The sequence below is a fragment of the Pempheris klunzingeri genome, chromosome 23 (assembly GCF_042242105.1).
Source record: "Pempheris klunzingeri isolate RE-2024b chromosome 23, fPemKlu1.hap1, whole genome shotgun sequence".
NCBI lineage: Eukaryota > Metazoa > Chordata > Actinopteri > Acropomatiformes > Pempheridae > Pempheris > Pempheris klunzingeri.
In genome coordinates, this window is record NC_092034.1 from 1,732,780 (window position 1) to 1,748,468 (window position 15,689).

The 15,689-nt window shown below is 41.7% G+C and overlaps 3 protein-coding genes across 3 annotated transcripts; all 3 read left to right on the forward strand.

The window, feature by feature from the left end:
- The first annotated feature begins 487 nt into the window (after nt 1-487).
- On the forward strand, nt 488-8,420 carry LOC139223198 (toll-like receptor 13). Its single transcript, XM_070855172.1, has 3 exons — nt 488-532; nt 2,456-4,643; nt 8,243-8,420. Exons 2-3 carry the CDS (start codon nt 2,509-2,511, stop codon nt 8,418-8,420), a joined length of 2,313 nt encoding a protein of 770 aa, XP_070711273.1. The 5' UTR covers nt 488-532; nt 2,456-2,508.
- Nucleotides 4,756-6,490, forward strand: LOC139223158 (toll-like receptor 13; the record flags this gene model as incomplete). The annotated part of the gene is given in 4 exon segments (XM_070855130.1): nt 4,756-4,806; nt 4,809-4,980; nt 5,548-5,665; nt 6,088-6,490. Coding segments are annotated over 4 exon segments (576 nt in total), but the record flags the coding sequence as incomplete, so codon positions are not given.
- Nucleotides 8,421-8,882: 462 nt separating the features above from the next.
- On the forward strand, nt 8,883-14,544 carry LOC139223199 (protein phosphatase methylesterase 1-like). The gene is made up of 12 exons (XM_070855173.1): nt 8,883-9,083; nt 9,184-9,241; nt 9,648-9,699; nt 10,228-10,382; nt 10,476-10,566; nt 11,273-11,338; nt 11,471-11,612; nt 12,129-12,246; nt 12,330-12,374; nt 13,897-13,961; nt 14,353-14,420; nt 14,523-14,544. The coding sequence occupies exons 1-12, from the start codon at nt 8,883-8,885 to the stop codon at nt 14,542-14,544; spliced, it is 1,083 nt and encodes a 360-aa protein (XP_070711274.1).
- The last annotated feature ends 1,145 nt before the right edge of the window (nt 14,545-15,689 follow it).

Below are 15,689 nucleotides of genomic sequence, written 5' to 3' on the forward strand. Positions count from 1 at the left end.
CTCTTCCTCTTTGGTGGTTCTTTTCCATTCTTGTTCTTTTCTTGATTCTTCAGTCCCTCCTCCCCAAACCTTCTCTCCCATCTTTCTCTTTATCTTCATCTTCCCAATTCTTCTTTTTTCAGACCTCTACCACCTTTCAATTCTTGGTCTCCCTTCTTCTTCCATCCTGTATCTGTTTAATGGACGTCCATCCATCCATTTTCTTCCATTTGTCCAGGGTCGGGTCACGGTGCCGGTAGGCTAAGGAGGGGACTCCAGCTCCTCCTGGTGGATCCTGATTTGTTCCCAGGCCAGATCAGATATATAATCCCTCCAAGGAGTTCTGGATCTGCCCCGGGGTGTCCTCCCAGCTGGATGCCCAGGAGGCATTCAGACCAGATGCCCAAATCATGTGGAGGAGCAGCGGCTCTACTCCGAGCTCCTCACCCCGTCTCTAAGGCTGAGCCCAGACACCCTGAGGAGGAAACTCATTTTAGCTGCTTGTATTCACGACTTCAATCTCTTGGTCATGACCCAAAGCCTACGGCCATAGGTGAGCTTACGGCTCAGCTCCCGCTTCACCACTGCATTACTGCCACCGCCACATTCAGACATTTAGTGGACTTCCTGAGCCACGTTTATTGACACTGTTTTTAGTTTGAGTTATAGATTGTAGAAAAGAAGTGGACCAGGGGTTCATAAACTAATTTTTCTCACCTGATTTATTTCAGGTGAGAAGTAAACAGTAACCAGTTTTCCTACCTGCCGACTAACCAATCAGAGGCAGGGGAAAAAAAAATCACGCACCACTTCATGCTCCAAAATCAGGCAACAGCCTTGAACTAAGTGGCTTCATCCACTTCTTAAATACAGTCTATGGTTTGAGTCAATAGATTAAAGATGAATGCTAACATGCAAACGTTTAGCATCACTTCGCTTTACGTATAGTGACCTTAGTTTAGCGTGTTAGCGGGCTAACATCTGCTACTTAGCACTAAATAGAGAGTACAGCTGAGGCTGATGGGAATATCTTTAATTTTGATGATATTTGGTCATAAAACAAACAGAAATTTTGACCTGATGATGGATCAAAGATTAATCCTCTGGGGCCTGTGAATATCTGCACAGGAATGTCACACTAAACCATCTGTTAGATGCCAATATACATCACTAAGATCTGTGAAAACTTTTATCTGCTCATGGGACAAAGAACTGAACAGATGGTCACCAAAGTCAGTAGGATTCACCCTCTGTGGACCAAGAACATCTGTATGAAATGTCATGTCAGTCCATCCAATAGATGAGACATAAAGATGAGATATTTCAGTCTGGATCAGAGTGGACTGACCGACTGTGTAGAGCAAAACTATTCTGGACCACCAAAATACTCTGTAACGTCTTTGTAATCAATGACCTTGAACATTTTTTTCAATTTATCTAAAAAGGTTTTAACAAAAAAGAAGAAAAAAAAAATTAATTAATGAGCCATGACAGCTAGTTCCTGTTTCTGAAGAGTATGGCGCAACTTCCTCTATTCCTGTGTCTGCAAAGGCTCTTCCACTTTTCACTTTGGTACTGGTCACTTTGGTAGTGTACGTGGTTAAGGCTCGGACTCTGCTGAGAAAAGGTTTGTGGAAGGTAAGTTCATCGATATGGAACCAAACAGCATCAGCTCTCTATCGCATGAATATTAATCACCATAAGAAATGTGTGATGTGTTTTCATTGTTTAGAGTGACATAAATAATGGAAATATTTGGGGGAAAAAAGTGTAGTTGGTCAATTATGGCCATATGGCAACAATGTGCAATCATGGAAGTGTCATAAAATCTATTTTTGGATTTGGTTGAACAAACAACAAATCAAACTCATGAATGCTTGAGTGAAATGTGTAACCCAATATCGTTGTTGTATGTACTCAAAAAAAAAAACGACCAACATATAATTTGGAAGTTGTGATTCCTTTTGTTAAAACAACAGTTTCCAGTGGTATTATTTATAATCCAAGTGGGACGTAATGGTTACAAAATGTCTCAAATTGCAAAATAGATAAAATAAATAAACAGCAATCATGGGTTTCTGCTTTTTTTGTAATTCAAAGTTGTGAACATGGTGTCTGGTGCTGCAGGAGGCCCTCTGGGGGACTGTGGGTGAGGGTCGGGCCTCCCAGAGCCCACAGAGCAGGTCTAGACCACAGCCTGGGAAACGGGCCACACAGGAACAAATTAATTCAACCATTTTACCGAAAACCTATCACATCTGAACTGGTTTTCATGATTAAAATCAACAGTTAACTTACCCCAGATACTTTTTTTTTTCTTGAGGGGATGTTGCCTGAATATTGAGCAATTAGTCATGACCTCAGTATGTGATACTGAGGTCTGTGGAAAAAGGAAGTTCTTGCCATTTGACAGCTAAAATTAACATCCTCAGAGCTGCTGAGGAGTAATGATTTATTTATTCTGTTCTTGTCTCAGCCTCCTCAGGTCCACGTCCAAAGAAGTGAACAAAACTGTGTCCAAAGATCAACATGTTGGCTACAGGAATTTGGCCTCTGTTCCTTCACACTCTTCTGTCATTCCTGCTTGGTCACAATCCCTCGCTGGCTTTTTCACTGAAGAACTGCACGATTGTGTATCCTGAAAATGTGAACAGTGTGCAGGTCGCGTGCAGTGACCGTGACCTTACTGCGATTCCCGATGACATTCCCAGAAATGCGACATCCCTCGATCTCAGCTCAAATAACATTGTAAATATCAAAAGAGCAGATTTAAGCTGTCTGTCGAAGGTCGTCTCTGCACTAGTTCAATATAATTCGATTTCACACATTGATGACGGAGCTTTTGCAGACTTGGTAGAGCTGAGGGTCCTTATCATGGATGAGAATGAACTCACAAATCTGACAGACAACATGTTTCTGGGACTGTCCAAATTAGTTACGATATCTCTGATGGGGAACCATATCTCACACATCTCCCCTAAAGCCTTTCAGTCCCTGGTCAGCATCCGTAGTGTCATACTGGGTAGCAACCAGCTACAGAGAATTACAGAAATTGCTCCAATCTTAAAACTACCATATATAAAAGACTTATACCTTGGGTATAACAAGTTCGCCTCTTTTGACACAGACGACCTGCCTTTGAACGTCTCAAATCTTAGGTTTCTACAGATGGACATGAACCCACTGACAAAGTTCAGCATCACAAAAGACATCTTTCCTCATCTTCATGGTCTCGGCTTGAACAAGTGTAGCTGCGACCTCGAGTGGGACGTACCAAACAGAACCTTCCTGGGGAGGCTGACGAGTTTGTACTTTGCCGGAACTGACATTAGCTTTGAGGTGTACAGAACGGTGCTGCAGGACGCTACCTTGCTACAAAGACTTTCGCTGTCAACCATGAAGACGTGGATTGATAAAGGTCTAATAGACTTCGCTTGCCAAATTCCCTCTCTAAGAATTCTTGACGTAAGTGATAATGAAATTGGCACCGTAGGCGATAACCTGCTGCGGTCTTGTTCTCAGCTCACTGAGCTCACGTTATCTGCCGATGGCCTGTCTGGGATGTCAGATCGTTCACTCAGATCAATGACACAGCTCAGGAGTCTGGAGTTGCACAGGAACGCTCTGTCCAAACTGCCACTTGCACTCCGAGGACTCTCCACACTGGAAATGTTGGATCTGAGCTCCAATCTCATCAGTGAGCTCGACTGCCTCGACTTTGTGAATTTAACGAGATTAACAGAACTTAACCTCCAACGCAATTGCATTTTAAATCTTCGAAGGTGCATCTTTCAACCCTTGAATGATTTGAAGGTCCTTAATATTCAAGAAAATTATGTTTTTATTCTTGACTTTAAAGTTAATTTGCAGAAACTGGAATCTTTAAAACTGAACAACAATGGTCACTTAAAGTTGAGGCAAGGAGACTTTGGGAATCTGTCTGCTCTCATTAATTTGGATTTAGATTCAGACACATTTTACTCACTGTGGGAAGGGGTTTTCGAAGGACTTTATAATCTCCAAACTCTTAGTTTTAGGATCGCCTATTGCCACAAAGAGCATTTCAGAGGATTAAAACACTTAGAAAATCTGACACTACATCTTACCAATGATTGGACCCAGAAGAGTCCTCAACAAAATGATGAAGCACCTTTCTCAAATTTATACAACTTGAAGAAGCTTGTAATCAAAGTGTACGACGAACACCTTATGCACATATCACCGGAGCTCCTCAAGGGTCTGAAATCTTTAGAGCACTTCATGGCTGACAGATTCTTCACAAAGTCATTGCACCAGGACACATTTAAATACACTCCCCGACTGAAGGGTCTTCAGATATCGCACAGTGATCTGTCATGTTTAACCCCTGAACTGTTCTGGCCAATCCCGAACCTGCAGGTGCTCGATCTCTCCAGTAATAAATTGAGGTCGTTAGATTTCCTGGCCAGGGTCCAACTGCCAGGACTCCGCTGGCTAAAACTCAGCAGGAATTTGTTGACAATCATCAATGAAACAGTCCTCCAATCCTTCCCTGCCTTGACCTATCTGGACCTGACTGACAACCCTCTAACATGTGAATGCTCTACTTCTGGCTTTAACCAATGGGTGCAGAGCAGCAACCAGACACAGGTTGTTAATGGCCACCAGTATGCTTGTGCCTTTCCTTTGAGCCAACAGGGAAACAAGTTCCTGGACTTTGACATCCACTCCTGTTGGATAGACGCGAGCTTCCTCTGCTTCATCTCCAGCTCTTGTCTGATTGTGTTCACTCTCCTCGCATCCTTCATCTACCACTTCCTCAGGTGGCACCTAGCCTACGCCTACTACCTCTTCCTAGCCTTCGTCTACGATAAGAAGAAGAGAAGGAACGATGCTATCAGTACGATGCTTTTGTGTCCTACAACGTTCACGATGAGGCCTGGGTCTACAGAGAGATGCTGCCAGTGCTGGAAGGAGAGCAAGGCTGGAGACTCTGTCTGCACCACAGGGACTTTGAACCAGGTACAGACATTCATCTGTTTATGTTTATACTCTTCATGTCAATCCTTCACAAAGCAGCAACAGGATTTTTAACAACACAGGCCCTCTTTTCTCTGCTTCCTCTTTCACTGTCGTCTAAAATGTGGGCTTTTTCCTGTCAGAGATGTTGTGCAACTCTGACTGATGCTCCATCTATTTAAAAAAAAAAAAAACTATATTCAAAATGCGAATTTCATCTCCAACTAGGTTCAGTCCAAACTTCCGAGGGTTATCGTCAGAAAGCGTTCAACCCTAGACCATTACTGGTGGTCATTACAAGACTTTTTTTTACTTTTGTGAGTTTTTCAAAAAGTTTTACATTTTATGGTGAAAATCAAGGTCAGTGAAGTTACCATATACGGTTTCTTGCCGGTCTGTAATGAAGCCTGATTGTCCCTGATTGGCTTGGAGAAATCTCGTAGTTCTGCTGCCTCATGGTGAGGCAAGGGGGGGCATTTTGAACTGCCACTTCAGTAACCAAATATGGCCCCTTGCCCGATAAAAGGCTATGAAGGCGTCAGTATTTACCATCCTTTGTTGTTTTCAAAGGTAAGCCCATCGTGGAGAACATCACAGATGCCATCTACGGCAGCAGGAAGACCATCTGTGTGATCAGCCAGCACTACCTGCAGAGTGAGTGGTGCTCCAGGGAGATTCAGATGGCCAGGTGGGGGCGCCGTCTCTTTATCCGTGCACACTTGAAGCTGGGGGAGGCAGTTTTCTGGCAAAGAAAAGGCAGATTTAAAAAATACAGCTCTACCATCTCCGTGCTAAGTCCCTCAAATCGACAACCAGGGCTTATTTGTGCGCTTTGACGTTAGCAGATTGAACAGATTGTGACTGTGATCCCAATGCTGTTATATTGTATAGCAGCAATTCTGTTTTCTTTGCTAGCATGTCACCAGGTAGATTTACTAAAACTTGAAAACAGCCCAGAGGAGCAGCACAAGGCCAGTTTACTGTCAGACCAGCTGATCTACAACCTGAACTATGACACCAAAACTAAACTGCCTGCCTCAGCTTTATCACTTTCATCTCACCTGGTCTCAGACTGGTTCCAGCTCATGTCCTGTGTTTGGGCGTCTGCAGCTTCCGTCTGTTTGACGAGCAGGAGGACGTGTTGATCCTGCTCTTCATGGAGGACATCCCGGCCCGGCAACTGTCGCTCTACTACCGAATGAGGCACCTGGTGAACAAACAAACCTACCTGAGCTGGTCACAAGCCGGCCGTCACACCGGAGTCTTCTGGCAGAACATACGGCGAGCTCTGAACGCAGCTGAAAGTCCCACCGAGCACACACACCTCCTCACTGGACACCTGTAATTCAGCTGTAATTCATCCAGTCAGGCTTCTTATTCAAAGTCACCTGGTTTTCTCTCAAACCTCTTGAATTACAACATGCTGTATTGCAGGTGTTCATGTTTTTTTTTCCCAAAGACACCAAAAATAAATGTTCTACGCGAATCAGGTTTACGCGAAGTGCGATTTTACATGCAGGACTTTAACTGGTAGCATTTCTACTTCTTGGTTATTGGTACATAAGTAGAACGTCTGAGTTCTTCTTCTACCACTGGAAGGACGGCTGTATTTACCAGGCAAGGAGGATATTTTTCCTCTTAGCTTCATTTTTATTATTATTGTTTTAAATCTGTCTTGTGAGTCCACAGGCTTCATGGACAACCATAAACCACTTATTTTTACTCAGACAAAGATTTTATTTTAATGAAGCAGCAATGAAAATGTAGTTTTACTCAGAAAAATCTAAAATATATCCTTCTTCATCTGATTAACAAGGGCAGATGGATTACTAATACTGCCATTTTGGAGTGCTAACTGTAATATTTATGCTTCCATTGATGCACGTGGACTGAATTGTCGGACAGAGGTGTGTTTTTCTGAATGATGTTTAGTCTCATTTTGTTCACAGCGGCACACTGATGGTTACCTGGATACTACGGCTGTCTGTCACCGCCACCTGAGGGCTGTTTGTGTTGGCGGCAAAGAGACAAAGAGTATTTTCACATCTAGAAATGCTCTCGTCAAAAATACACAAAAACTGGACTTTTAAAAAGAAGAGTCAGCTTTTCTCTTTTGAGTAAAAGAGGTTTAGAGGACGGTCTTAACATCGACAACACGTAACACACCTGAATTTTTAGTTTTTTGGTTTGTTTTTTTATCTGATGATAAAATTATTAATGAATGATTCATAAAATATAGTGAGTTTGTCACTTAAAGCAGTTTTTCTTTCTCTTTTAGTGGCACACGAGGTCACATTTCTCTGTAGTATAGTCGAGTATATTGAGAGCTTTAAATTGATAATATAAAATATAAAAATTCCTCACCTGGGATCAAATTTGCATCATTTCATTTTAGTTTGTTCATTTATTTTGCTTCATTTTCATTTTATTAGGTCTGCTCATATTTTGTATATATATATATTTTTTTGAATATGTGCGATAAGGTTTTATACAGCAAAAAAAGGAAAAGATTGTTCAAAGTGCATATTGTATTGTTGTTGAAAATTAAATAAACTCTTTGAGAATGAAATGACAAATATATATTATATTTCAAAAACACAAATAAAAGCTCTTTGACCTTATTTTTTTCTGTCCAGCAAAATACAAAATACAAAATGCATATTTTGTAATTAAATACATACCTTCAATACATTTAGTGGAGATACGTTGTAAATGTGTAAATGTGTTATGTGTCACGTCTCCATACAGCGTCCTGGCTCTGGCACTCCTAAATGGAATGCAGCCATTATTGATCCGGTTTTATTAGTTACACCTGTGTTTGATTGGTACTTTTCTCTCTGCTTTTATCCACAGGAATCAAAACATTTCTTCTGGGTTTTCTCATGACAAAAGCTGACAGGACGCACCATTAACATCCAGAAACTTCTCCAAAGTTCACCAGCTGAGGCCGCAGACAGATTAGTGGTGCCATTATAGATGAGACGCATCAACAAAGAGTTTTAACTCTGTGTCTGTCTGCTTGAGTGCCACGCCCACTTCAGCTGTCTCAGCCAATAGGACGCTGCAACAGGGATGCTACCTGACAACAACAGCTGACTGGGTATTGTCCTTCAGTGTGTGTGTTTGTGTTTGTGTTTGCACACCAGCCTCATTATTCAGTGGATGGACATCCGACACGGTGGGCAGAAAGGGGAGCAGCTCTTCTTGTTATGTACAGCTAATTTAAGGAAAACCTGCTTAATTGCCACATACGCCAACACGTAAACACACAAATACTCCAGAGTGAAGATCACCAGCTGCTGTTTGGACGTCGATCTGCTGAGTCACAGCATGTGGGAGGAGAGCTTCGACACAGAGCAGTAAGCCACCTCTCCGAAACACTCCAAAAACATTACTCTGATTGGTACAAAACAGCATCATCTACATATACAGCAGCATTTTGAGCTGCCAGTTGCTGGTTTACATGGAGACAGTTGAGATTCTTGGTTGTGCTCTTTGGAAATGGTGGAACTTAAAAACTAGCAAGCAACGTTAGGCTCATATTTAGCACCAACAAAAGGAAGAAGCTAAAATTATGGAACATTATGAAATGTACTAACTGAAAATGTTGTGGGTTAGCTAGTTAGCTTTGCTGACACTAAACATTTAGATTAGTCAGATATATTTATCTATCAAGCTTAGTTTGTTAGCTTGCTAGGTTAGCTAGCCAACTGACTTTCCAACATCAGTGCCGTGTTATATTGTATAATAATGTTGTTTCCAGAGCTCCTTTTGTGTCGCTGCTCTGGTTAGCTAAATATGCAGACAGTAGGCCTAAATATTGGAAGCTCCACCGCAGAGAAATGTTTGTACATTTAAAGCTTGTGTGGGTACTATACGGTGTGTGTGTGTTTCTATGTGTCTGCATGTCGACCAGTGAGGTCGGCGGTAAGCAAGACTACTCGCCGGTGTCCTGGCGGGAGTATTTTGACCAGATGGAGGATGTGGGCGTGGGTCTGGCCAACAGTGGGGATGTCTTCAGGATTTATAAAGCAGGAACTGATGGACCCCTGCTGGTTCTGCTGCACGGAGGAGGACACTCGGCTCTGTCCTGGGCCGTCTTCACTGTGAGCGTCTGCACAGGCATCTGGTTGATTAATTCGCTGAACAGCTGATCAATTGATGCTCAATACTAGCACCATGTCTCAGTTCTTTTCTGTTTTGCAGACAGCCATCGCCAGCAGAGTGAACTGCAGGGTACTCGCTATGGACCTCAGGGGTCACGGTGAGGCAATAACATGTATGAAAAGAAGTTGTGTTGTAGAGATTGTAGACTGGGTCTCACCTGGGCAGGTATGAATGGTTCTGAATTGGATTATTAGCAGTGATGTGGAAAAAATGTCAAATTTGCATTAACTGCTATTCAACTTTTTTCTTTAATTGAAATACTGCAGGTGTTAATGTTACTGGATTTTGAACCACATATTTGTCTAATATGTGGTAATCTGTTAATTTAATTATTTTCTCTTAAATGCTTTTAAAATCACTGACTACAAATCTCTGAGGAGGGTCTCCCTGATTTAATATTAAATACGTTTTATCAGTCTGATTTCAGTGGTTCAGTGTCAAGCTGCTATTATGATGTTGTTTTTTCAGACATCAGTGTTATTGTGATAATCTCCTCTGTTAAGGTGCCACCCTGGTGCACCAATCGGACGACTTCTCAACTCAAACTATGTCCAGGTAAAAGCACAAGACACAAACTTCCAGCTTCTTACTTTAAATTAACAACCCTGCAAGTGACCGTAGGTAGTTCTCAAGGAAATCTGCTAGTATTCAGTCAGTGTTTATCAAGCCAAACTAGAGCTGCAACGATCAGTCTATTAATCGATTTGCTGAGTATCATAAAACATATTGGTAACTAGTTTGATAACTGACTAATCACTTAAGCCCTTTTGAAAACAAACAAACAAAGTTCTTAAATATGAAAATCTGCAGCTTTTTTTTGGTTTGGCGTCATAATTAATTGAATACTTTGGGGTTTTGGACAAGAGGTGATATTGTGATGGACGTTTTTCACTGTTTTATAATGGAATAAACCAAATGATTGATCGATCAATAGAGAAAATAACTGGCAGATTAATCTGTAACAAAAATTGTTGGATGCAGCCCCAAACCTGATTATTATATAACCAAAAACAAGCACTACCAAACCAGTTACCAATACTGTTGCTATCTGCTGCAATCAGTATTTGCTCCACCCCTCCCCAGTGACGTAGCCAATGTGATTCGAGTCTGCTATGGTGACACGCCTCCCCCCATCGTCCTGATTGGCCATGGTGTCGGTGGGGCGATCGCGGTGCATACAGCCAGCAACATGCTGCTACCAACCACAGTGGGCCTGGTGGCTATAGATGTTGTGGAAGGTAAGTGGAGGTATAAGTAGAAGCATTTTTACTCCCATCACCTGTGCATGCTGTGGATGTTCACATGTAACCTGGTCTTCTTCCTTCCTGTAGGCAGCGCAATGGAGGCACTCCACAGCATACAGAACTTCCTGAAAGGGAGGCCCAAGTCCTTCAAGTCCATGGACCACGCTATAGAGTGGAGGTGAGTATTTAAGGCTCAGTTTACACACTGAGTCACATACTGTGTGCATATCTGTTGGCCAGATAACAAATCTTATTCAGTCATGTTTTTTCTGGGTTACAAGCACATGAGGGTTGGCTCAAGTCCAGTCCAGAGGGTGGTGGTAATTCACCTGGGACCGTTTACAAACTGCTAAAAACACTAGAAGTGAATGTGAATTTAGCAGTTAAGCTGCAGCAATTAGCTTTTAGCACTAATAGCTAGCCAGCTAGCTAAGTCATTTTGTGTCCACTGATTTACAGACGTCTCTTTCGCAATGTAAAAATTGGTTTCAAAGCCTGGAGCATGTCCCTGGGGCTTGGACAGATTCTATAAGTAACCATTTCCACATAGCCTTTTTGATCTCAAATCTAGCCAATGCCCAAGACTCATGAAGTTACGAAATGTAAATGGGTTTGAAAACACCTACAGGGTACAGATCAGAGCCAACCAGGTGGTCACAAGATAATTTACTGAATATCGGAATAACTCAAGAACTGCCTGTATCCAACAAGCAACCATATTTACATTTCTGTGAAAAAACAAAGCTTTGATCATAATTGGTAATTAAATAGTTACATTCAGACACACTCCTTACCACCCTGACCTTCATCTTTAATTGAAGTGTCCATTAGCTGCACTCACAAATCTAAACTAAACTTATTTCTCCTCTTCGTCTTCCTTTTAGCGTCAAGAGCGGGCAAATCAGGAACCTTGAATCTGCCAGAGTCTCCATGGTTGGTCAGATCAAAAGGTGAGCTGGACTGACGCTCAGGTTTGGAAGTAGATTACCCAACTGGCACCCAACCCAACATGACTGCGGTAAAGTAGACCCCTTGACTTGCTAAGATAACGTCCTCTCTCGTCTCGCTTCCTGTCTTGTCAGATGTGAGGTGGAGTCCGACGGTCTTGAGCAGGCCAGTCCGGTGATGGACATGGTTGTCGAGCGTAACGAAAAGTTTTACGATCAGACCTACGTTAATGACAAAGAAAACGCTGCCTCAGAGGTGAGCCTCAGTGAAGGCCAGGTATGAAAACCACTGCACAGAAACATTGACTTGCACTTATTTGCTAAGCTAAACCTTAACTTTTAAATATTGCTTTGCCTTACTGACTTGAATTCTTTCCAACTGCCATTGACACTTCCATTGACTTTCATTTCAACACCTTACCACAACTCTTACTTGTATTGTGGAACCCCAAACTTCAACTAGATAAATACAGACAGGTAAACGTGTCATTTATAGTCTAACACTATCATTTACTTGCATTCATTTGCTGCTACAAATGCTCTGAACTTCAAAATAAAAAACACACTTAGCAGCACTTCCATTGACTTCCATTAATCTCCAAACATCAAAACCTAACCACAGCTCATAAACTTCTCATACAGACTTAGATACCAACATGTGTGATACTTAATATGACTTGTGATTCCACTGACTTGCATTTAATATTCAACTTTTACCAGCAATGCAGATAGTTTAACTTATTATGAAGAGTTATAATGAACCACGCTGTGTTTCTATGTCTACACATCCCAGAGTGTCTACAAGTGGCGTATAGATCTGTCAAAGTCAGAAAAGTACTGGGACGGCTGGTTTAGAGGAACCTCCAATCTCTTCCTGGCTTGCAACCTGCCCAAACTGCTGCTATTGGCCGGTGGGTACTCAAAAGCATCCACGAGTCATTTCCTTGTGTAAAATAATACACGGAATGTGATTTTTGGTATCAACTGTTTTCAGGAATCGACCGGCTGGACAGAGACCTGACTATCGGCCAGGTGCAAGGTGAGCCGGTGACTCCGCGCGTGCAGTGGTTGCCATGGAAACCCTTCAGCTTTGGTGCGATGAGTTGTTGCCACGGATGTTAGTAGAGAACTGGACACGGCGTTGGAGGCAGGGCTCCGTTCATTCCTATGAAATTAGCTTAGTGGTGCACAAAGAACAAAGACCCTCAAATTCCTGGGTATAAAAGTACCCGGATCTTCCCGGCCCAGGTTTCTTCCTGTTAAAGGGGAGTTCTTCCTGCCTCTGTTTCCTAATATAATATCTGATGCTGCTCATGTGGGGATTCTTGAATCCTCAATTTTTAATTCCTGAATCGTTGGGTCTCTCTCAAGAGAAAGCGTCTTGAGATAACGCTGTTATGAATTAGCACTATATGAATAAAGATTGATTGATCTTCCACACTGCTGGGCTTACAGAGCGTGGCACACTAGTGTCTCAGGCCTGTCAGGCCAGCTAACTTCCTGTTAGCCCTCCGCTAATTTGAATGGGGATAAAATTATTTTATCACGCGGCTCGTCTACACTTTCCAGATGTTATCTGACTGAATTGATAAATTCTGATGGTGATTGTGACCCTAAAAAAGGTATCTGCTGGTTTATGGATGTCTCTTTCTCAATGGAAGTCTATGGAGAAAATTATTTTAAACAGATACATCTTTCAACATCAGTAAATCCAAAAACGTCCCAAACCCCCAAAACAGCAACAAATGCTGCAGTTGATAAAAACTGAATCAAGTACTTTGTACCAGACTATGACGGGACATGAATAAAAAGCACAAAAAGAAAACAAGCAAAAAACAAGTATTCTTCTCCTTCTTCAGCTAAATTATCTATTTCAAACTCTCCATGATGCATTTCTGTAGAATAAACAACCCAACAGGATATAAAGGAGTTAAAATGAGCTCAACCATATAAATCTACAGCAGCAGAAAACAACATGAACACGTTAAGGCAGCATCAGATATAAAGGAAACACTGACGGGGAAAATACTACATACTATAGAGCTTTTCATGCAGGGTTTTTACGTGCAGTAGAGTATTTTCAGTGTCTAATATTAATAAGTAAAGGATTTGAATACTTTGTCCACATCTGGCTATCCGCACAAAAGATTTTTTATTGGGTTTTTTTTTGCCAGCACTAACAGCAGATGTTAGCAGGGCTGATGGGAAATGGAGTCCAGGAGAAACAACATGCGATGTGTAGAGAAACGCTGTCATATTGGGAATAGTTCTTGACATTCTTGTCACACTGGTTCTCCAACTGCGAGGGATGGATGAAGGGCATCTACACTGCAGCAGAGGCGTCTCTAGAGACACACACACACACTTACACTCAGGTGTACACAGATACACACACCTTGAGGCGGCAGCTCCTCTCCAGAGTCAGCTGGTGCTGTCAGTCAACAACCACTGGAAGTGACAGCCCAGGAGGGCGTGCGATAAAATAGCATCAAATATACGTGTGTGAGTGTTGGTGAGACAGGTACGTCCACCCTGAACTGTCTGTCTGTCTCGCTCTCCAGGTAAATTCATGATGCAGGTGCTGCCGCCCTGTGGCCATGCGGTGCAAGAAGACAAACCAGAGAAAGTAAGAACACCTTTAACGTCTCGGTCTTAATCAGTGGTGGAATGTAACTAAGTACATTTACTCCAGTACTTTTACTTTATTTTATACTCTAGTTTGACTGCTTTAAATACTTAGATTCACATTATTAACACAAAATATAACTAATAATTAGTTGCTGAGATATTTCAGTGCGAAACAACCAACAATCTCTTCCCTTAAACCTCCATGAAAAAAAGTAAAACAGCAGTAAAACACTAAGTATCATGGGTTTTAATGTGGCAGAGGTGGAGATGCTGTATTTCCCACTTGTGGTATTTGGTTGTATTCAGTTTTACGGGCTAAAAGTTTACTCACGTGTGCTGCTGCCCCAATAAGTACATAAATACATTGGTTTGTCTGTTTATGTGAGTAGGTGGCTGAAGCTGTGGCCGCCTTCCTGATGAGACACAAGTTTGCTGAAGCCAGAAGAGAAACCAAGAGGTAAAACATTCAGATATCTAAAGCACAAAGCTAAACACTGTCAGCTGCCATTAAAATAAACTCCTACCTGACTCATGAAAACGTTCCTTATTCTTTCTCCAGCTCCGACTCCGTCACACGATGAGGTCGGCAGGTAAGATGTCATTTAACATCTTCACCTGCTTGACTTCTGCTGAGCCTGACAGCGGTAGAGGAAGTACTCAGAATCAGAAAAACTGACTCACAGTATCAAAAGTTAAAGTTATCAATGCAGAGAAGTGGCTGTGCATATACGTACTGTACATAAACACATACACATGTATATATGTCTGACCACCACATCCTATTACAGAGACTGGAACACTTTACTGGCATAAAGTCCTATTGATCAGATCGATTTCAGTTCGTACACGTTAACAATGAGTCCTCTGTCCACACTAATGGAGTTCCACAAGGTTCAGTGCTTGGATCGATACTATTCACCTTATATATGCTTCATCTGGGTAATATTATCAGGAAACACTCCATTAATTTCCACTGTTATGCAGATGATACTCAATTATACTTATCAATAAAGCCAGAAGACTAAACTGAAGTTGTTCTGCTCGCCCCCCAGACACCTGAGAGACACCTTTTCTAACAATATAGCTGCTCTGGTCTATGAATCAGGTCTATAAATAAAGATTGATTGATATAGTACATTAATAAATATGTTGTAGACTAACTGCAAGTTTAAACATCGATATATTTGCTCCAAAAAATTATGTAAAAGACAGACAGATAGCTACTACAGGGCTTAAAGCTTGTTTTTCTCTTCTCAGACCAGGAGAAAGGAGCTCCAGATTCAGAGCTGACTGCTTCCACATTTTCCTGAAGACGAGTTACAGACCTCCATTTTTATTTCCCATCTTCATCCTTTGTCTGAAGCTGCTGAATTTATACTCCGATAGCTCAGACTGTTTCTGTTCCGCTCCAAAGTATTTAATCAACCTGGAAAAAGATTAAAAGAGGCGTAGATTAAATATTAGAAATGACAAAATATAAATAATATTCACATAAAGATATTAAGGCAAATTATTGGGATGCCGAGTCAAAATTGCAAGATATTAAATAACATTTATGACTTTGTCACCAGTTTGAGAAATTATGTGAACATTTTTACTCATTAAATCAAAAATCACAAGATGTTTTAGGTCAAAATCATGTGATAGTACGTTTTGACTCCGTCACATAAATGTTCTCCTGCTAGCTAACAGTAGCTAGCTAGCTCAAACCTCCATTTAGAGCTGC

Bases quoted from the DNA above. Each gene is read 5' to 3' on its own strand.
- LOC139223198 (XM_070855172.1), top strand. From the start codon at position 2,509: ATGTTGGCTACAGGAATTTGGCCTCTGTTCCTTCACACTCTTCTGTCA. The intron at 4,644-8,242 runs TTTGAGCCAACA...CCAACACGTAAA, and splicing joins CAGTATGCTTGTGCCTTTCC to CACACAAATACTCCAGAGTG.
- LOC139223199 (XM_070855173.1), top strand. From the start codon at position 8,883: ATGTCGACCAGTGAGGTCGGCGGTAAGCAAGACTACTCGCCGGTGTCC. The intron at 10,567-11,272 runs GTGAGTATTTAA...TCTTCCTTTTAG, and splicing joins GACCACGCTATAGAGTGGAG to CGTCAAGAGCGGGCAAATCA. The intron at 12,247-12,329 runs GTGGGTACTCAA...AACTGTTTTCAG, and splicing joins CAAACTGCTGCTATTGGCCG to GAATCGACCGGCTGGACAGA.